Source organism: Chrysemys picta, chromosome 13 (assembly GCF_011386835.1).
Source record: "Chrysemys picta bellii isolate R12L10 chromosome 13, ASM1138683v2, whole genome shotgun sequence".
NCBI lineage: Eukaryota > Metazoa > Chordata > Testudines > Emydidae > Chrysemys > Chrysemys picta.
Window position 1 is genome coordinate 44534844 of NC_088803.1, and position 22329 is coordinate 44557172.

The window sequence follows — 22329 nt, forward strand, 5'->3', positions numbered from 1 at the left end:
AACGCGGAAGTGAGCCGGGCCGCAGTCAGATCCGGGGAGGAAGGCTGGATGAAGCCGGGGGCTGCCGCAGGGAGTCGGGGCTCGTTCCCGCTCCTTGGTCCCTGTGAGCGGCGGGAAGGAGCCGCCGGGGACTCGCGCGGTAACCGCCCCGGGGTGTCTGGGCTGAGCTAGAGCGGGAGCCCCAGGCCTAGGAGAGCCAGGCGCCTGGGGACAGCGGGGGAGGCTCAGGGGCTCCCTGGGGCTGCGATGTTCAGGGCACAAGCCTGACCGGGGAGTCCTTAGATAGAGAAGCCATTGGGGGGTTCGGGGTGTCCCGTGCAGGCCGAAGGGGGGTCGAGGAATCCGGGGACCCCTGGCAGAGCAGGGAGGGCGCTTGAAGGCTCGGGGCTGGGACCCCCGGGGGTGCCGAGGGGTCCCGTGACAGCTCTGCGGGGAGTCCAGGGGGGCCCTAGAAGTAGAGCCATGGCCACCCGGCGTTTAACAGACGCGTTCTTGTTGTTGCGGAACAACGCGATCCAAAACCGGCAGCTGCTGGCCGAGCAAGTGAGTAGTTACAGCTCCTCCAGCCCTCTGAATTCACGTAGCATGGCTGCTGCGGTGAGTCTCCTCCCTTCATCCTACTGTATCCCACACTTGCTGCTCTAATGCCATTTGCTTAGGACAGTCAGACAGCAAGTGTCCTTGTCTCCTCCTTCCTCCTCTCTTCACCCCATCTCCTCTGCCCCTAGTAAACCCCTTCGCCTCACCTTCCCCCCAAAACTCCCCCGCTACCCTTCTCCTCACCCTATATTTCCCCTCCTCCCTATCTCCTTCCCTCTTACTATTTCCTTCCCCCTTACACTTTTCCCCCATCTCCCACCTTCCATTTGTCCCACACTTCTAACACTACCTCTCCCTCCCACTGTCCTCTCCCCATGTAAAATGAATAGAATAGATCTGTCCTATCATATTGATCTTGACTGTTTGCTCCATAAATAATAATCTTTATTATTATTTAAATATCTTCACATTATTATTAGACATTAAGTTGTTGTCTCTCCTTTTTCTCCCAACCCCACCTCCCTTCCCAGGTGAAAGGAACAAAGCTATCTTTTCATTCTGATCTCTTCTTCTCACTTTGTTGTGGGCACTGTTAAAACTTATAATGAAGTTTAGCACCATTGTTTTAACCTTTTCTTATTTTGAGACAAGTTGCTGGTATCTCTTTTTTTCCCCCTTTTCTGAAGTAAAATGAATGACTGTGCTCTCTTCAATGTGTGTCTGATATTTTAAGGAAAAAAGAGGCATATAGAATACAAGGGTTGGAAGGGCCCTCAGGAGGTCATCTAGTGCAACCCCCTGCTCAAAGCAGAGCCAATCCCCAAACAGATTTTTGCCCCAGATCCCTAAATGGCTCCTTCGAGGATTGAACTCAGAACCCTGGGTTTAGCAGGCCAATGCTCAAACCACTGAGCTATCCCATCCCATTGGTAGCATGGTGTCATAAATTTGTTAAAATGCAATGCATGAATGCCTTTTGAAGCTCATGTAACATGGCATCCTAGAACTGACGGATCTTTTTGTTGTTTCTTGTAGAAGTTGTTCAATCAATAAATGCATTCCAAATTTACCATGATTCAATCTCCAAATTCTGAAAATACCATCACATAATGACACTTAGTGAAAGTGTAGGGAAAAAGGAAGTAGGATGGCTTATAATTGTCCACACAGGCAGTGCTTGTTTGCCTCTCTTTTAACCTACCCCAAAAAATTACACCATTCCCTTTAGGGAATTTGTCACCCAAAAGCAATCTAGAAGCTGAATTTTATTAGGACTTTGAACTTCCAAAGCAACTAGCTCTGTTATCTTAGTGAATGCAAACATCTATTTTCCAGTTGTACATAGAGGGATGAAAAAAGCAAGGAAACAATTTAAGCAAAAGCAATAATGAAATCAAAATTTTCTAGTTTTAAAACCATTTGCGGCCACTCAGTTTTGTATAGCTTCATGTCAGTCTGAATCCAGTTACACTTTTAGTTCATAGTTTGATTCTTCCTTGTTTTAAAGAACATGTACATATGCATACAGGGTCCAATACTGACTCTCACAGGCAAAGCCCCTGTTGAATCCTTAACGAAGGATCTCAAAATTGGACCCATTGTATAAAGTCTATGTTATAGCTACCATTCCTGCAAGAAGATGCAATTAGAGCAAGCCACCATTCAGGCACAGATGTGCTCATTAGCACATCTGCAGGTGAGATCAGGGCCATAAGTGATTTGACATGTTTAGTTATGTATTAGTCATTCAATTTTTCTTTCCCTGGTAGGAATTAGCTTTGCTATTTTTCCATTCTGAAATTTAATTGCTTGTTTTAATAAAGCCACATTCCACTGCTATATATATAGCTAAGTAGGCAAAAATCCAGCATACAAAACTCTGTACATTTTTTCAGCTAAATATTATTTCAGCTACTTGAAAATACTTCATAGTATAATAGCAAATGTAGAAGCTAATTGGACTCTGCAGGCACAGGAGTCCACCCTTGTACATCAGTTTGCAGGATTGGGGCTTGGAGTGTATTCTCTCCATTGGTAATTTAAACATACAGCAAGTTATTATAGATATGCTGTAGTTCTAATTTGGATGTTTTAAATATGAAAGGAGAAGCCCTTCCATTTTCCTCCTTAATATCTTATTGTTTGTTTCCTCTTTCTTCTCTGACGGTTTTTATAGCTTTTGTTGTTTGTATTCTATTGCAAAGTGGTTATAATACATAATGCAGATACCACCAAGCATAATCCTCAAGTGCGAGAGGACAAACTGTACCTGTGGCTGTTTGTAAATTTTGGTCTAGTCAGACTATGATGGAAAACTTCAGATTCCAGTGTTACTTTGAAATCACTTATGAAATAATTATCGAGAGAGAGAGGCTTTTCTAAATGTATATAAACAGGCCCAATTTGAATTGAGTTTTAAAAATTGTATTTCAGTAAGTAACGAAGCAGCCCATTTGACAGCCCAGCCAAGTAGATTTCTGGCTGGTAACTGAAACAACATTAGTATAGAATTGTCTCTGTCCATTTCCACTTTTAAGTCAATCTTCTCATTTATTTAGAAAAGCCTCCAGTAAACATATAGGTCCTCCTTTCTTTCTCTGTTACTTTTCATTAGTGCATTTTCTGTAAGGAGAAACGGTACTTACTGCTATAAATTCCATTTTAACCTGGGAGCTGCTGTTGACTAATCTTTGTTCATGGTTAGCTTTATTCCACCTATCTTTGTACAAGCTCCTTATGAAATTACATTTATAGAATAGTAAAGGTCACATCTAGTAATATATTTTAAATGTACTTTATTTTGGCACTCTATTTGGCTTTTCTAAAATTTTATTTGTCCAGATTGTAATTAGAGGTTGTTAAATCGCCAGGATTTTTTTTAGACATTCTAAAGTTTTAATATTTACCTAGAAATGTTACTGATCATAAAAACAGGTGTAGAAGCAACTGACCAATCAAATTCAGTTTCCATTGAAAGGGTAATGGGTTAGTAATACTTAGCACTTGTTTACAGCTTTATATTTTCAAAACCTTTTTACTAGCATTGATGGAATAAAAAGCTATTTTGTCAAGTGCTGGTGTAAATGCAACCAGTACTGGCAGAGATTGAAAAGCTTCATGTCGCCTTGTTGCCCTGTGTGAAATGAATTATTAATTGGACCTAGTTCCTAGTGGACAGCTGTCTGTTCCATAATTGCTACTTAGGGCTGGTCCACACTAACCCCCCAGTTCAAACTAAGATACACAACTTTAGCTACGTGAATAACGTAGCTGAAGTCGAAATATCTTAGTTCGAACTACAAGGTACTTACCGCGGGTCCACATGCGGCAGGCAGGCTCCCCCATTGGCTCTGTGTACTCCTCTCGCGGAGCAGGAGTACCGGTGTTGACGGCGAGCACTTCCGGGATCAATTTATCGCGTCTAGACAAGATGCGATAAATCGATCCCAGAAGATCGATTGCTTACCGCCGAACCCGGAGGTAAGTATAGACGTACCCTTAGTTAAATCCACGTTTGTCTCAGCAAGAAAGCCAAAAACTGTATAGACCGACCTATCTGTCATATATATCTGGGGTGCCTATCACTACACCTAGCAGTATAGCATCTATGCAAATTGCCTTTTCCTCCCTAACATGGTGCCTCCAGAGCAGGGTTGAAGCACAATGGCAGGTTGACAAAGCCTAATTGTCACTACCTTGTCTTACCTTGTTTTGGGATAAACAGGTTCCAGGGTTGTTGATCTACCACCCTTCATGAGTACTAGAAATTGCTGTAAAAAGTTAACTTTTTTTATTCTGCATTAGAATAGTTCCGCCTTCTGATACTGACAGTCATTGAATCAATGCAACTGAAATTTTAAATACTCAGGCAAAGTTTAAATACTTAGCATTCTTAAATTACTTTTTATTTCTAAAGCGGAGTATGTAAATATAAGAGGTATGTCAGTGTAGCATGAGACACCTTTTTACCTCTGAAGCATTTTGTCCTTGCTTTAAAAGTAACGTTTGCTTTATTTATTTTTCAATGATTCTTCTGGCCTCCTATTCATACACCATACAGTACAAAGATAACACAGTGGTTACACTGGTAAAGTTGCAAATATATTGTAGTTGCTAGTCTTTTATATGCTTTTCAACTATAAGGACAATAACATTATTTGATAACTAGAGTTTACTAAACTAGCTCTTGCATCTTTTGGTGTTTGGGTGTGGCTTTTTTGCCTTTCACTGTGTCCTCTTAAGGTGAGTGGGATGCTTATCAGTAAATGTGTGTCTTGAGTCAATTTTTTAAGCTTTGCCTAATAAAAATATCAAACCAAAATGCATACAGGTCCTCCAATCTCTTTCTTGAATTGAATGTGTCAAAATGTATGCTGGGTTTTTGAATATCCTGGACACATGATCCTTGCTACATTCAACTGTTACAGCTCACATTAAACATGTTTTACACAGCAATTCTTCTATCTGATAGTTGGTATTTGAAATCATATATTGTATTTAAATCAATTTCTTGACTGTTTCTTGATTATTTTTTTTTTAAACAAAAATTGTGTTCCTGTTTACCAGTTTAACTGAAATAACTTTTAAAGAAAAATGTGCTTTTGTGCACCAGGCTAAATGCTTATGTAGATACATTGAGAATGCTGTATTTTATTAGCCATTACTGTTTTAAGAGCCTCTTTGGTTTGTTTTGGTAAATTGTCAATTTTAAAAAAATAAAGCTTCAGTATTTTCTCAACTGACTGTACCCTATCTCTGTCCTATGTCTCTCTCTCTCTTTTACCTTTTGCTGTCCCTAAATGGATGGGGCTGATGGAATCAACAAATCATATCAGGAGCTGGATGAGGTATTATTTTTTTTATGTTTTGTTCCACCATGGTGCATCCAGTATAGATGATGATTAGTTAGAACACTCATTTCTTTTTACTGTTAATTTTTGAGATTTAACAGTGTGAAATCACTGATGGTTTTTTCACAATACAAGGATAAGGCAGCTTTTTCATTAATGTGAAGGAGAGCTTTTGTGAGACATCTTGATGTTCAGGGTAGTCACATTACAGTATTACTATATACTTACATAAAATTGTCCAGGTTTACTTTGTACACACTATATATAAAAACTTTATACAGTGAAACCATTAAATGTTATTCCTGCTTTTGTAAACTATTGCAGGCATAGGGCTTATTTCTGAGAGTAGTCCCTTAGGTTTCAATGGACTAAGCAGTGTGCCCAGTAATGTTTGCAGCAACAGGGCCTTTGGGGGAGTATCCTTATTATCAACAGATCTTCAAAGCTTAAACTTTAAATTAGAAAAGCATTATACACTAGAAACAATTAATTTGCACAGCTTTTGATTGTCGGCACAGCTACAAAATATACATATTGCCATCTGCTTACACAAAGTAGCATTAGTGGGATTTCTCTAATATGACATCTTCGGTTTACATGACATTTTGAAAAATCTTGCCTTCGCAACCACGTATAATCCATCTGTATAGGCACAGCAACCTACTTCAAAATGCAACCCAAACAAACTGAACTGAAGAAAACGTACTTCAGTAGCTTTTTCTTAATATAAAGTACCGGTACATCATCAGAGACCATTCATGCTGCTTTATTTAATTATAAAATAAATCCATTTTATTATTCGTTCAATGTCCTATAAAGAAGCGGAGTGGTTCTGTTTGTAGCTGGAGCAGTGTGTTGCCGCAGTACTTCAGTGGGAATGAGAGGAGGCTGAGTGAATTAAGTTAGAAAGTATGATCTAGTGGCTAGATCACAGGACTGGGCGTCAAGAGACTTAGGTCTCATTTCTAGCTCTGCCATAAATTTTCTGTGGACAAGTCATTTAACCTCTCAGTGCCTCTGTTTACCCATCAGTTATATTAGGATACTACTTCAAGGGATGTGTGAGGGTTTGTTAAAGTTTTCTTTCTGAGGTACTCAGAAGGAAAGTGCTGTAGGAGTATTAAGTGGTTTATGTTGTTGTTTATTGTACTATTGGCCTTACCTCAGAGTTTCCTTGTTTGTAAAGAGCTGTAATGAGCCTTACTGTTGTAACTACATACTGTGTTCATTTCCCTTTTTAATTACAAGTTATTTCAATCGCATATAAAAAAAATAAATTATACTGAAGGTTACAGCAGCTAACTCAGCAAAAAGAACAGATCCAGATAAACTACCTTGTTCTGTGTGTCTAAATCAGTTTGAGATTCTTCTGTTGTTAGCTTTGGTGGGTAAAAAGGAGTGGCAGGGAGGGCACTAAGAGATTGCTAGGGTAAGGAAATAAATGGACATCTTCCTTCCACCCACTCCACACCTTAAGGACACAATTCTGATTGAGGATAAACAAGTGTATTTCATCATTAATTATGTCAAATCCTATAACAGCATATAATGCATTGGCATATCTGACATCAGAACTGGGCCTTTAGTCTTTGCCAGACTGAGCAAAGATGTTATGCTCTTTTTAGCTTCTTTGTTTTATTTTAAGGCTTTATTAGATGCCTCTTGAGGGTGAAGTGAAAATTTTTTGACCTACACCTAACAGTAAGATTTGGAAAATAAAGCTCCTGCACACTTACTGTAAGCATTTGCAACTCTGCAGATAATCTTTGTGATTAGTTCTCTCTCTCTTTCCCTTAAAACCTTTCAACTTTTCAAATCTGGTTGCAGCCATGCTATCTTTTAATAGAAATCTGTGCTCTGTTTTCAAGTATACTATCTAACTCTCCTCAGAATGTACTGCACCCTCATTTTAAAACTTACAACAATGCTGTAAATAAATCCGTGTACTTCAGCTTCCAATAACATTAAACTCTATATCATGACACCTATTAAAACATCTTCTATCGTTCAAATTATGTGACTCCTATGAATTGTGATATACGCAGGATGTTTTTCCTCTTTGTATGTGTGCTGTTCTAGAGAACATACTATGATGTTAGCGGGCCACTTTTTAAAGGCTTGCTTTCACTATGAGAGTCACTGTAATTACCGGTACATACAAAATGGTTTTGAGGTTATTTCCTTCTAAAAGCATTTCTGTTGGCAGCTTCGCTTGTGTGGTTATTTATTTCCTTGCCAGGATCGCTACTTATTATTACTTACTTATTTTATGGTTACTCCCAGAGGCCTTAATTAGGATCAAGGCCCAGTTGTGCTAGGCGCTGTACAAATACAAGTATACATACAATCTAAGCCCCTGATGCTGCAGTGAGCTCCATGCAGGCAGGCCCTTGTTGATGTCAGTGGGGCCCTGCACGGATTCAGGTGTTTGCTGTTGCAGATCTCTGCAGGATTGGGGCCTAAGTAGACAAGATGCAACACATGAGTGCAACATGCAGAAGGGAGTAGGGAAGGGAGGATAGGGGTAACATGTATTTACGTTGGCTTATTATTGCACAGGTATAGATCATGTGTACTAGCTTTGTTATTGTAAACATGCCTCCTAAAAACATAGCCCCTCAGGTTTTATTAAAATTCTCCTACCCCAAATAAGGTGACTCTGGGCACACTGCCTAGTTGTATACAGTTTTATTTATTTTTGCTTTCTCCCCTGCCTCTTCCAGACTGCTCCTCTACCTACCATTATTAGTATTTTTTTAAACTATCCCCCCAATACCCTGAGATGAGGGGGTCCCTCCCCATCTGAGGCTGGGAGGCCACCAAAACTTCAAAGGTTCCTCCCCTCAGAAGATATTTTATTCAAGTATGGAGTAGATGTCTTGATGTCACTGGTTTCCAAGGCTCAGAAGGTGCCAATAAGAGTCATTTGGAGCTCCCCGGGGGGAGGGGGGGGTGTATGTAGCCTGCCCACAGGTGTTGCTTCTCCTCTCTTGAGAACGTATAGTGGGGGAACATACTTGGGTTCTTAAGCTGTGGAAGCAAGAGTGGGTTTCTTCCCTCCCCCTGCCACCTCCAACATTGCTCTGGACCAGGGGGAAGTCACATATGGGCTCTGCCCTACTCTCCACCTCTTGGGAATCTGTAAGGCTTCTTGGAAAAGTATTCCTATCCCCCGTGCCCTCCGTGTGCTGTCCCAACTTGCTGATCATCATAATTTGGATCCTCCAGGTTTTCTTCATATCAATTCTAGAAGACCTTACACGTGATCATTTATTAAATATATTGGTCTAGGAGGTACTTAGCTAGCCCGTGTCCCCCTAGTATCTGAGATTTATGTGACAGTATTTATGTGAAAGAACTCACTGGAGACTGAGAATATAGAAAACTTTCTTTTCTTAGCTTCAAAGGGAGCTAATAAACATGATCTTTGGTTATTTGGAAATCTCATACTATTGTTTGAGACTACAAAACAATATAAATATATGTATATATAATTTTTTAAAATTAAGTCCTTGAAATGAAATTTGAAACTTTTGGCTAGCCCTGATCTGTAGAGAAATGTGGCCAATATGAGGATCCAGTGGCAACAAGCTCTCACATAGAGTGAGGCCACTTCCCTTACTCCAGCTCAAGGGCTTCCTGAGGCCCAACTTCGAAGCAGAGAGGAAAATGTGTGGCTGCCCGCTAGTTGCAGAGTGGATTCTATCTCCCGAGTCCTGGCAGGACACAAGGACATTGCTAATTAATGTGTGAGAAACAAGCCAGGAAATGAACATCCATCACAAATGAGTAAACTGTACATGGAGTGCATTAACTACTCTGTTAAGATGGCCTTTTTTAAGCGAGGTTGCAGTTACAGTGATTACGAATACCTGAATTGGATGTCTATAATCTGAATAGACATCGGTTTCTGTCTTTAAATTTGTTGCTTTTCCCCTTCATAGCTTGCTGATGATCGCATGGCACTAGTATCAGGGATCAGTTTAGATCCCGAAGCAGCAGTTTATGTAACAAAGCGGCTACCTCCCAAATGGGTTGATGGAGTGGGAGAAGTAAGTACTTGCATGTTATTGTTGGGTGTAGTTTCTCGTGCGAGGATTTTATTGGGAAAATAGCTGTGACAACACTAATGCAATAAGGTTTATTGTAATGGTAATTTACAAAGGAGTTAGTTGAAGTAAAGTCTTTTTGTAAATTCTAATGCTGTTTTACATGCATAATGCAAGAAACACGGCACAAAAAGTGAACCTACTAGTACAGATTTCAAAAAGGCCTCTAAAAATGTACTCACAACATTTACAATCATGTCCTTTTCTGTATACAAAAAAACATTGTGTGCACAAAAATGGGTATTCAGCTGTTACAAGCACAAGACACTGCTTGCAGACATCTGGCTTCTGACCTTACAGTTGTATTGGTAGAAGCCAATTTGAAATTATGCCCTTGAATTTAAACCATTATGTTTGGTTTGTATTATAACACCATGTGATATGGGTGAAGGTGCCATCTGGATTTTTCATATTCCCTTCTATATTTACATTTTTGATTTTACTATTAGTTTTTTATATAATTTGAATGATCCTTTGACTGTATTATGGTCCAGTCCAGTGGAGTTATATCTTTGAAAGTACCATAGTCCCATCCAGTGGGTACTGGTGGAGGTTTATACTAAGTTAAAATGTCAAAAGAGCAACGAGGTCACAGACCAAACCTCAGAGGCCAACTTTGTACATTTTGGCTTAAAATATTTGGCCTATTTTTCTGCAGTACACGCTTCTGTTAATTATGTCTTTACATAGACTTAATTTATCTGATATTTGTCAGAATCTTTTCCTTTGTGGCATTACTGTCCTTTCTCCATTTCTTTTAGATTCAGGATGATATCAGCAGGATTAAACAGAAGATGAAAGAATTAGCCAGTCTTCACGACAAATATTTAAACAGACCTACTTTGGATGATAGCAGCGAAGAAGAACATGCAATAGAAATTACTACCCAAGAGATCACACAGGTGCAGATGAAATATTTTCAGAGAAGATGTTAATTATGTTCAGTTCCGAAACCACAGTTTTACTTTGCTCTATCCTGGTGTGGCACTGACTTATTTGAAATAAAGTTCACATTTGATAATCAGTGCGCTCTTGTGGCTAGAACAGGAAGCCAGAACTTTGGGGTTCTGTGCCTAGTTCTTCCACTATGTCACTGAGATCCTGGGTGGTGGTGGCCTGTGATATACCGGAGGTCAGACTGGATGATCTGGTGGTCTCTTCTGGCCTTGTACTCTATGATGACAAGTCACTTACTTGCTCTGTGCCTCAGTTTACCCATCTGTAATATAGATGTTAACCCCCTTGCTGTAGGATTGTGAGGCTCAAGTAATTCATGTTTGTAAAGGAGTTATAAAATATAAAATAGTATTACTAATATGCAACCTCCATTCTGTACAAAAGTCATTACTTTCTAATGGAGTAAATATTGTTCTGCAACCAGCATGCTCTCTTGAATGCCTTTTTTATTCACAAAGTAAATATCATAACTTGCTTAATCACAAATTCTTTAATCAGTTACAAAATCTAGCTTACAGAAAACTTTCATTTACGTTTAGCTGCAAAGTTGTTTGGATTTTAGTCTTCATCTGAGTGCTGTGTTTTTATATCCATTTAAATGACAGCCTGGACATCAGTGTACTTTACTTTTCTTTAAAGATCCTTATGTTAAAGTATTACAGTCATTCATTCAGCATTTGAGCCATGTGATAATTAAAATGTCTTACTATTCTTTGACTAATGGGAATTATTTTTTCAGCTATTTCACAGGTGCCAGAGAGCAGTCCAGGCCTTGCAGAGCAGGTCACGTAATTGTACAGAACAAGAAGAACGTGTTCTCAGAAACATAGTGTCTTGCTTAGCACAGTCGCTTCAGGACCTATCCACCAACTTTAGGCATGCACAGTCTGACTATCTCAAACGTAAGCATCTGCAAAGACATATAGTACTCAGTGCCTTCTGTCTGCAAAGTATTGAACAAATACCCTCGCCCTATTCCATTTGTGCTGTGAAGGTGGTATCCCCATTTTCTGGATTGGGGAAACAGAAGCACAGAGAGGTTAAGTGACTTGTCCAAGATCACAAAGAGCTAGTAGTGGAATTCAGGAATTCCTGGCTCTAAGTCCTGTGCTCAAACCACTTAACTGTGCCTCTTTGGTCTTATTTATAAAATAAGTTAATATACTTAGCGTGGTCTTGATACAAGTACAAATATGAGGTATATATATGAGTGAAGTCTTATGTACAGGCAACAAGTGGAGATTGATTGCTAATAAATGTTAATGTCCAATAGCCATAGAGGAGAGAGAACACAGATGCAAAATGTTGTGTGGAATATACCACATATATAATGTGCAGTGTCCAAAATTCTGTAACTACGCAAATTCACCAACTTATTTTTATCTTGTCCACTTAATGTTCACCTAATATCTCTTCACCCTGTAGCACAGCACTATAGTTGCCACAGGTAAGGTTTGGGATCATGACTAGGAGGAGACATGCAACTGAGAGGATTTCTTTGTTAGAAAATAACTTCCGGGATGACATACTGAAAACTGCTGCCCTGTGAGAGACATAGTGCATGTATCTACGTAGGTACTTTGCAGCCCACATCACCTTAGTATCTGTATTTACTCATCACCTCTAGCTTTGCTCAATCCTAATAATGTGCTTTTCTGCAAAAAGAAATAAAATAATTTTTTAAAGATGGGGCAACAAAAAAACAAACCTTTAAATTACTTTAAATTTGATATGCTGAATGTTAGAGCATGCTGAATTACTTGAAGTTCATGGAACATGATGATTAAGAGTTGTTGATCTAATCAGAATCTTGTGTAGTCAAAGTTGGTCATGCTTTGTAAATAGCAATCTGTATATGCCGATTAAAATTCAGTGCCTGTCACTTAGGAAAATCTGGCTAATGGCGTGATATTGCTCTGCATACGTAAGTTTCCCTCTCCTGCACATCTCTTGTGTCCTCCTGAAGCTTCTGGAAAAATCTTATTTCACCTAAAGTACATTAACATTCAGAATGTTGTATTTCAAAACGGTAATAGTGGACCTGAGTGACTTTCTGCATCTAAATATTATACTCAACCACAGCTTTCCTCTTTTTACAGGCATGAAGAATCGAGAAGAAAGATCCAAGCATTTCTTCGATACGTCAGTCCCGCTTATGGATGATGGAGAGGACAGTACTCTTTATGATAGGGTAAGTTAGTAGGTATTAAGTGAAGTTTATTGGCGAGTGGGGTTTTTTTTTTTTACTGTGGTCTTAAATAGGAGAATCATGAGAATGAATCAAAAAATCAGATTGTGTCTGATGTATGTATCAAACCACATGGGAGTTCCATCTTGCCAGTTGTCTTAGTGTTTTCCTAATAGCACTATTGTAAATGAGTGGGGGGTTTTAAAGACTTTAATTTAAAAAAAGTATTTTTCTGTTCTGATATGACATCACTAAGATATGTTCAGTAATACGTACCATACCATACATTTTTGGGGAAAAGGAAGAGCACAGATTGTCATTCATAATGTTAGGATGTTGGGATTAGCTTTGATTTTTGCCGTGTGGGAGACATGAGTTCAGTAATCAAACTCTCATTCCCCTGATAGGGACTAGGAGCTCTGCAGAGGCAGCATTGTCACCCCTCACTCCATTTTCCCAGGGCACATGCAGGGGTTCTGAAGAGAATTGTCATCAGCTGGCAGGATGGTAGCTTCAATTGGATGGTGGCAATGTGCAATCATTAGGCGTGATCCCTGTGACTCTATTTCCGCTTGACAAAGAAGTTGAAGTTTTCTGCACAGACCTTATGGAGCATAGATACGAAGAATGGGTCCAATTTAATGCTTCACCTTTACCTCACCTACTTGGTATATTACACAATACACATCTCTAGCGTTACCACGCATGCCAGATGGATCCCTTACAAGTACCCACAGCAGTGTTTCAGGGAACTGCGTACCCCTGCTATGTCAGTGTTTCTCAGTATGCCTCTGCTTGTTGGCACTGCAAAACACCACAACCTCCAATACTAAAGGGTTAAGCAGCAAACTCGTGGAAAAGGTGGTGGACTGTATTTCAAGTAGCATAATAAAAGTAGTGTTCCACTTGACCTCTAAACAAGAGAGCCTGAAAATGAGCAGTGCTTTGTAGGGAATGGCCTTGGGAGATAAAAATAGAAATGTCTGTAATACAAAAGGATTCTGCAAACACAGTCATTGCTGTAATATACACACTTTAACAGCAGTTGACCTTATGAGATGTTCTGTACAATGAGCATTGAGTAGCTAGGCCATACCTACTACCATTGACATGTATGTTTGCCATTTCTTTGGTTTTATACATGGGGGCAAACTTGCTTTCAAACAGATTTTTATGTCCTGCTGACATTTTAACTGCTAGCCTATTTTGGGTGTGCAAGTTTCTTCTTTTTAAATTATGCATAGCTGGATTTAAATCATCTCTACCAGAAATACAGATGGCAATCCAAATTATTTTTGTGGCAGCCCTAAATCTGTTATATATTTAATGCACAGTTGCATACTAAGATTTTTTTCTCAATGAAGTCTGTGGCTGCTATGGGAGTTCCAAAGAGACCCTGGCATTAGGATGACAATACTTTATATTTATTGCTACCAGTGTTCCATGTTATTACTGTTAGCTCATCATTTAAATCTTCTATTTCTACAGGGTTTTACAGATGACCAGTTAGTATTGGTGGAACAAAACTCGTTAATGGTGGAAGAGCGGGAACGAGAAATCCGCCAGATTGTACAATCAATCTCTGATCTCAATGAAATATTTAGGGACCTTGGATCAATGATAGTGGAACAGGTATGTGGACCCAGGGTATCAGCACTACAGACAGAGCTGGTAGCACTGCCTGTTGTTAAGGTTGCCTGACACTTCTTGCTGTTAGACCCTCTCTTCAATTTCTTACAACTTTGCCAAATTTCAACCATTTGGGCTGTAATATTCCATGCTTGGTGTCTGCCTCAAGCTAGTTTGCATATTCCCCCCTTCTTCCTTTCCCCCCTGCCACCAAAATGGTTTCCAGGCTAGGGGAAAATATGTTTGCCCATGTTAAAAAAATTCTGGCAACCTTTTCTAGTGTGTGTCTGTGTATCAGTGCTGGGAAGCACCCTCTCGGTTGCTATGTAGATATACCCATACCCAAAGGGTTTGGATGCCCATTGTTTCTGTTCGTTTCCATGGTGCAAGGAATTTGGGGGTTGAGAAAACTAACCAAGAGTACAACATTGTTTCCTGGGATCATGAAAAAGTGTTAAAGTTGCAAGAAACTTTTGGTCATTACAAGTAACTGGATCTGCATTTATAATTTAAAAACTGAAATGATCACTGTTAAAGCATGCACAATTTGAGGTGTATAACAGTCCCATTATTTAGGCAACCAAGCTAGGAACTCCTTTAAAGACAACATTTTATTTTCTTGACCTGTTCGTTTTTTTTTTTTTTTTTTTTTGAAGACTGCATAGTTCATCAGTTATCTTCCGTGAACCCTATTTATCACGCTCTTATTAATTGTAACTGATTGTCACAATTGTAGTATTTATTTAGGTTCAGGTTCATGCTCATTATAACTGTTGTTTGTTATTCAGGGTACAGTTCTGGACAGAATTGACTACAATGTTGAGCAGTCGTGTGTAAAAACCGAAGAGGGATTGAAACAATTACATAAGGTAAACAGAGAGGATGTTTAAGATACTATACTCTTTGTTACATGATACTAATATTTTTAAGTAGATCCATCAAACAGCATGGCCAAATTTTAAAAAAAATAAATAACTGGTACCTCTTCTGTCACGTACAATGGCTGTGTGGCAATTGTGGATGCAACAGCAAGTGAAATCTATGATCTGACTCTACCAGGAACTTTACTGGGTAACATTTTCAAACATAACAAGGAGTCTAGTTGCACCTTAAAGACTAACAGATTTATTTGGGCATAAGTTTTCATGGGTAAAAAACCCACTTCATCAGATGCAACCATTTTCAAACATGATTCCTGGCAGTAGGCATCCAATCCCTAGTTGAGCACGTAAATACAGGTGGCCTGACTTCCAATTGCTGACCCTCATGCAGCTTACACAGAAGAGAAGACTAGTTCCTTAGGTCCCTCGTCGTGGACTTAAATCCCTCACTTTAGGTACCCAAGTTTGCAAATGTCCCTGGAGTCCTGGGTTTAATACGCAGGCATTGCTTTTTGTGGAGCTAACCGTGGATATTTTCCTTTTTTCTACTGCATCAGCTAGGATTTTAGTCCAACCTTATGCTTCTGCTCTGGACATCTTAGCTTTGAGGTAGCTGAAAAGCTTGGATTCCAGCAAAATGATACAAAAAGGCTTTTCTTTCCCTCTTTTTTAAAAATGTAGGATTTTGTTCTGTTCAATTGAATCCTTCCATGGCTGGCAAAAACATGGAATGAGAGGTTTAGGCTCAACCTCAGAATCTCAGTGGCCCATTATATTTTGGAAACTTGGAAGTCTATTTACTGCAAACTCAGTCTTCTCATATCATTGCAGATTTCTGATACATTGTCATCAGCAAAGTGCCATTGGAGAAGAGCATAATGCATTGCTATCTAGTTTCTTTTTTCTGCTTGTGTATAAAGATGAATTGGTGACCACTGAAAACAGGGCATTGATCCCCTGGCTATAATTATTAAAGTAATGACCAGCAGTTTGCACAAAATGGGCTAGAAATAAATAAATGATCGGAACTGGAAAGATATAGTCACGTTCGTGACCCTGCCACAGGTCCCTTGTGGTATACTGATTAGAGCTTGGATCCTTAGTGCAATATGCATTTTATACTGACTGTTTTCTGTAGATGTGTGCTGTAGCCAAGCACTTGGTAGAAATCTAATCAGTCACAGGAAATATATATGCAAATTATCATGATACTGTAAAACAGAGAGTGCCTGCTATTTTCAATACGATTGGTATCTCTTTTTTCTTTAAGGCATATGTTAGTTTTCTTTTCTGCTTTAATGTGCACAGCTATTTCAAACTATCAAGCTATTTCAAACTCTGTATACCAACTGATTTGCATTAATTTACTTTGGAAACCTGATGCCATTAATAGTATTAAAATATTCCTCCCTCATAACAAAATGAAAATTACACAAGCCATTGTTTTGGGATACTTTAAGGGCCAGATTTACAGGCTAATTAGGTGTGCAATTACGTTGACTGCACATCAGATAATTGCATATGAAAGTGGGTAGTTAACATTTCTTCAGCAGCCCTATTAAGCATTTCTCATGAAAAAATTCTAACATCATTTTTCATTTTCTTCAAAAATTGTCATGATGTTTATTTTGATTTAAGAAATCAAAACAAGAATCGTTGTTTGGTTTTGATTTTAAAAATTTAGTTTTGGCTTCTTTTGGTGGGGGTGGTTCCCCCCTCTATTCTCCTGAGTGGAGGAATGGGGGTAGAAAACTGAAAACCAAATCGAAACAAAAATTTTCAATTCCAATTTCAGAAACTAAAAACAAAATTTTCATTTTGATTTGTTATATCAAAAAACACATTTTAAAGGAAGTGAAGCTTTTTTTTTTTTTTTTTTTTGAAATTTCATTTCCTTCAAAAACCACTTTTGTTAAAATAATACCAAAAAAAAGTTTGAAGAATTTTTGACCAGCTCTATTACTTAGAGCAGGGTCTCTCAAACAGGAGTCACCGCTTGTGTAGGGAAAGCCCCTGGCGGGCCGGGCTGGTTTGTTTACCTGCCCCGTCCGCAGGTCCGGCCGATCACGGCTCCCACTGGCCGCGGATCGCTGCTCTGGGCCAATGGGAGGGAGCTGCTGGAAGCGGCGGCCAGTACATCCCTCGGTCCGTGCTGCTTCCAGCAGCTCCCGTTGGCCCGGAGCAGCGATCCACGGCCAGTGGGAGCCGCAATTGGCCGGACCTGCGAACGGGGCAGGTAAACAAACCGGCCCAGGCCGCCAGGGGCTTTCCCTACACAAGCGGCGACCCCTGTTTGAGAAACCCTGATTTAGAGACATTTGTATGCACAATTGCCTGATTTGTGTCCACAATTTAGTTAATTTCCGCACCTAAACAATCTAAAATTCTGATTTTAGTTATCATTTACACTTTCAGATGTGCCGCCTCTATTTTAGGTAAAGTAATATTTTACACAGCACCCTATAGGGTATACAGCTTTTCCCGGAACTAAAGATAAGCACAGCCAAACTTTGTTTAATTGACAAGAGATGAAATTCTGTGACCTGAAGTTTCACTCTTATCTGAATTAATCTAATGTGGATAAATGGGGTTTCAGCATATACTTGTCTTCAGTACATCAATACCAAGTCAAAGAAGTCTGTACAGTGTTGACATGAGCTATTGAGTTATAAGGCCATGTCTACATTGCAATTAAGCACTCGTGGCTGGCCCATGTCAGCTAAGTTGGGTTTGTAGGGCTCAGTCTGTGGGGCTGTGAACTTGTGTAGACATTTGGGCTCGGGCTGCAGCCCATGAGCGGGAAGGTTCCCGGAGTCCCGGCTCCAGCCCAAGCCCAAACATCTGCACCACGTTTATACAACCCCACAGCCCAAGCCCGACTCAGCTGACACAGGCCAGACACGGGTGTTTAATTGCAGCATAGACATACCCAAAATGGCTGCCTTACAGTATAATGTGAAATGTCAAGTTATAACCGTAAAAACACTGTAGGTGTCTAGGTACTAAACATGGATCATGCCAGGATCTGCTTTTGCACAGTGCTGAAATCAACATACTAACTACCTTTCTTTTGTTTCTATAGGCTGAGCAATATCAGAAGAAGAATCGGAAGATGCTTGTCATTTTAATTTTATTTGTAATAGTAATTGTACTTATTGTTGTTCTTGTTGGTGTAAAGTCACATTAGGTAACAGTTCTATGATTTTCTTATTTTTGTGTGTATGTAATTATTTTTCCTAATCTGAATGGATGGACCTGCACTCCTGAAAGTCGCCTTTGAATGTATAAGCCCTAGTGGTACAAATTCTGTGCAATGTTTCAGTAGAACTCTTCATAATACATGCTTCGGTGATACCAGAGGTGTTTGTAAAACTTGTACAGAAAATGTCAGGACACTTGATAATGCTACCAAATTGGTCATCCAGTTCTTTATCCAAACATATTTGGAATATTGTGCAGTATTTAAAAAAAATATGGAAAATAAGAGTAGACGTTTACAAGAAAGTACAATAATTAGTATTTCACTGTATGCAAAAAAGTGTGCTGTTCTTTGTAGTCTTATTTTGCAATTTTGTAAACTATAAAGGTTTTTATGGGACTATGATTTGGAGGTTAAATGCCTTAAAAGATGCACAAAATTCTAACTGTTTGATTTCACCTACTTTTCTCCAAACTTTTAAAAAATATATTTGGATTGACCATTAAAAAAGAAACCTCTTAAAACAGAGCATAATTCAACCCCTGTGATCTTAATTTAGATTTTGCATCATTAGTAATTATCAAGGTAGTACTTAAAAGTGTAAATAACAAGACTTAATCACTGGTATAATTTAACACATTTAGTTAATTAAAATAGCTTCCTAATCCTAAGTAATCATAGGGATAATTTTTCCTCATCAAAAAGATCATGCCATGATATTTTCTATTGCAAATTTCTTGGTTATATATTAAACACAGCCAGCTACATTACAATAATTTTAATGGTTTGCGCTAATCCTGCAATAGAAAGGAAATTCTCCTTTTAGCCCCTTGTATCCTTCATCTATTTCCCTCCATCAGGTGTCCCACAACAGTGGATGGTAGGCTGTCTTCACATACAAGTAGTCCCAAATATTTACAGTACATCTATCCATACACTCATCCTAAATAAGTATTTCAATATGGGTACAATATGTATTGCAGTCTTCATAAGGGGACAAGTTTAAAATGCAGTGTTGTCCATGACTAAAATGATGTACTAGTATGGGCATGCATCAGAACTTTGGTACAAAATTTCTGGCTTGCAATGATTCTGCAGCAGTACAATTTGCTGTCGGTCAGGGGAGAGAGAGAAGAGAAATCTTGGTTTAATATGGTCCAAAGTGTTGCACAATTATAGGGGCATTGCCTTAATATTTTTAACAAGGCTTTTCTGTATTGAATATTTGGTTTCTCTAAGAGGCTATAGCTTGTACTAATGGCACTTTCGGTTCTGATTTGTACAGTGGTCTGCATACTCTTGCAGTGATGTGCCCAAAGCCACTGAAGCTCAGGTACACAATATAATGATTCTAAAATTGTACATGGGGGATTGGGATCCTCTGTCCATATCCGTGCACAGACTCTTGCCAGCTTTCTTCCTGTAATGGGCCAGGTATGCCATCCACCAACCCCTACTTCCCTAGTAATGATGGTATACATGGGTCTTCCTTGGCATACTTAGACATAATATTAAGATATGGCCCTTTAAAAAGTATTTCTAGCTATCTAGCTATTGATTTTCCTTTGTCTGACAAGATCCTCAGTTATTAGGGTGTTTAGGGTATCTGTTTACTTGCTGGAATACTTCAGTGTCAGTTCCAAGTCTCTAGGTGTCATGTATGGCAAATCAAACCAGACAGATTGACTGATGGAAAGAGGTCCAGTAATGAAGTAGATATTCTCTCTTCCCCTCTCCCACCAACCTCTTCCCCCCCTCCCCCGCCACTGAAGAATTGCAGTTAGTGGCTGCAAGGCAGAGGAGACACATGGAGGTCCTTCATAATGATTAGTCACGATAATTGGTGTTTTCTCTATTAAAGCTATTGAAGATATTGCAGGCTAAAGAGAGAAATCCCTAGCGTGTGCTTAAGTTACTGCCTTTTGCAAGATGAGTGTGCCAGGGAACTTTCTTGGAACTGGATTAATTTTCACTTTTTATTAATAGTCTCCCTTGGGAGAAACATTTGTTGTCTTTTATGAATCAGGCAGATGATAGGAAACTAATGGGGAGGCGGCTCATTTAAGTGTTGTAACTGATTTTGTGCGGGCAGAACCCTACCTAATACAAAGTGTCTTATGAAATAGGATAGAATTCTGAGCAAGTAGTTTGCCTGCATGCAGCACCACGACCCACAGGGTTACACACTACAGACATTTTTAGGATAACTGCGGACTAATGGAGTTCTTGCTGATCAAAGTGTCCCATCAGAATACCTCATTCCTTGGTCTGAGCTCATACTTGGAAAATGCTTATTTGATATGGGGAATAGGGAAAAATAAATGTGTTGGGTGGCTGGATGGTTTTTTGGATTAGTGATGGAATCTGTGGAGCCATTCACCTGTAGGTTACTGGTTGAAATCTGTTCCCATTGGTAACAACCTTTAGTTACTTCAACCTGATGGATAATTCATGGCCTATGTGGAATAAGATGATAGTTTCAGGCCAGTTTCACAAACTGGCACTAATTGGCACACTTTGCAAATCTTAACTGATAGGCCAATGAAACTGGACTATCCTCCGGCCTTGAAATGTGGGACAGTGTGGGAATCCATGCACTGCTTCTACTCCCACTATTTGTTTTCTGGGTAAAGAGGCGTTTGGTCTCCAGAAACTACCAGTCTAGATAGATCGATCTCTCTCTCTCTCTCACACACACACACACACACACACACACACACACACACACACACACACACACACACACACACACACACACACACACACACACACACACACACACACTCTTTGTAAAAGGTAGAATAAAATTCTTTAGTTTTGTAGCTGGTGTGCAGCTCCCCAGTGTTGGCATAGATCTTTTTGATGATTGTGACTAAAACTACTGTCTCCTAAGTGTGTTACTGCTACGGTGCGAAGCAGTAAACATTGCTTTAATTTAATTTACTGTATTTGCAACTTTCACTCTAAGATGTTATTTATTTCTGTGTTGACCAGTGCTTTTGTTGTTTTATCCTAGCTGATTAATTTAAAGACATAATAAAACAACAACACTTCCAAACTAATTGGTTAATTGTTACTCATTTTTCTTACATATTTATACTAAAATAAAACAATTAAGCACTTGCACTGATGGTTCTTAAACAAAACTAATTTTGTGTTTGTAGTCTGTCACATTTAATGGAAGCAGTAATGACATAGAAGATCCTGGAAAATTAGTGCTCTTTTTAACTAATGCTAAATCTCATGTAGCATGAACATTTTACGTAGCCAAAATTAGGAAAGGAACAGCATTCATCTATAAGTATTGGTGAAATAGAAGGGATGGCCTAACCGTGCTAAAATGATAGAAAATATTTAGCAAATGTGAACATTTTAAATAGAGGTGCACATTTTATACGCAGTGCAAATGACACATATAAGCTCAGATACACCATCTAGCATAATTCATGATGAGCTAGAAATTGTTGAAGCTGATGTATAGTGATACTGTGTTTATCTGAGAGAGAGGATCTTTGATAGGATTTTATTTCCTATATCATTCTAAATGTCTGAATTTCATTATAATTCGTTCTAGTTACTTATTCAGGGCCAAAGCATAGTCGTTTATGCAAGGCTGGAGTAATCTGGCTTTAATCTCCCTGGGGTTAAAAACGGATGGTATTACCCATCTAACCTAGGCTGTGGAGCATCTGTACAGCCACAACAGTCCGTGAGCTGTATCAGCAGCTGCTACACCTACACAGAGGATTTGGGCCATTGGATCAGCATAATCTCATCAAGCTATTGACCATGCCATTGACCTCCTCCTGACCTCCCTTGCATGCTGTGGAGAAAGCCAGTGCAATGTATTCGATGGCTCGTGGGGTGTGCACCTCTCCCTGGTCTCCAGACACCTCCCTGTCTGTAGTGGAGCCCCAGGATATGTTCAGAATCTGCTGTGGGCACAAAGGGCAGAGTGGGAGAACGTGTTAGGATT

At 39.3% G+C, this 22329-nt stretch overlaps 1 protein-coding gene across 3 annotated transcripts; it reads left to right on the forward strand.

The window, feature by feature from the left end:
- On the forward strand, positions 1-21415 carry STX16 (syntaxin 16). 3 transcript variants are annotated; one of them, XM_005305814.5, is made up of 9 exons: positions 22-597; positions 5376-5387; positions 9335-9442; positions 10261-10401; positions 11196-11358; positions 12556-12647; positions 14133-14276; positions 15062-15142; positions 18237-21415. In XM_005305814.5, the coding sequence occupies exons 1-9, from the start codon at positions 463-465 to the stop codon at positions 18339-18341; spliced, it is 981 nt and encodes a 326-aa protein (XP_005305871.1). In that variant the 5' UTR covers positions 22-462; the 3' UTR covers positions 18342-21415. The 3 variants fall into 3 exon arrangements, with proteins under 3 accessions (XP_023959063.1, XP_005305875.1, XP_005305871.1); XM_024103295.3 differs by lacking the exon at positions 5376-5387 and having other exon boundaries at positions 1-597; XM_005305818.5 differs by lacking the exon at positions 5376-5387 and having other exon boundaries at positions 1-543.
- The last annotated feature ends 914 nt before the right edge of the window (positions 21416-22329 follow it).

Coding starts and splice junctions, on each gene's coding strand:
- STX16 (XM_005305814.5), top strand. CDS start 463: ATGGCCACCCGGCGTTTAACAGACGCGTTCTTGTTGTTGCGGAACAAC. Junction 10,402..11,195: donor CTACCCAAGAGATCACACAG/GTGCAGATGAAA, acceptor TTATTTTTTCAG/CTATTTCACAGGTGCCAGAG. Junction 11,359..12,555: donor ACAGTCTGACTATCTCAAAC/GTAAGCATCTGC, acceptor CTCTTTTTACAG/GCATGAAGAATCGAGAAGAA.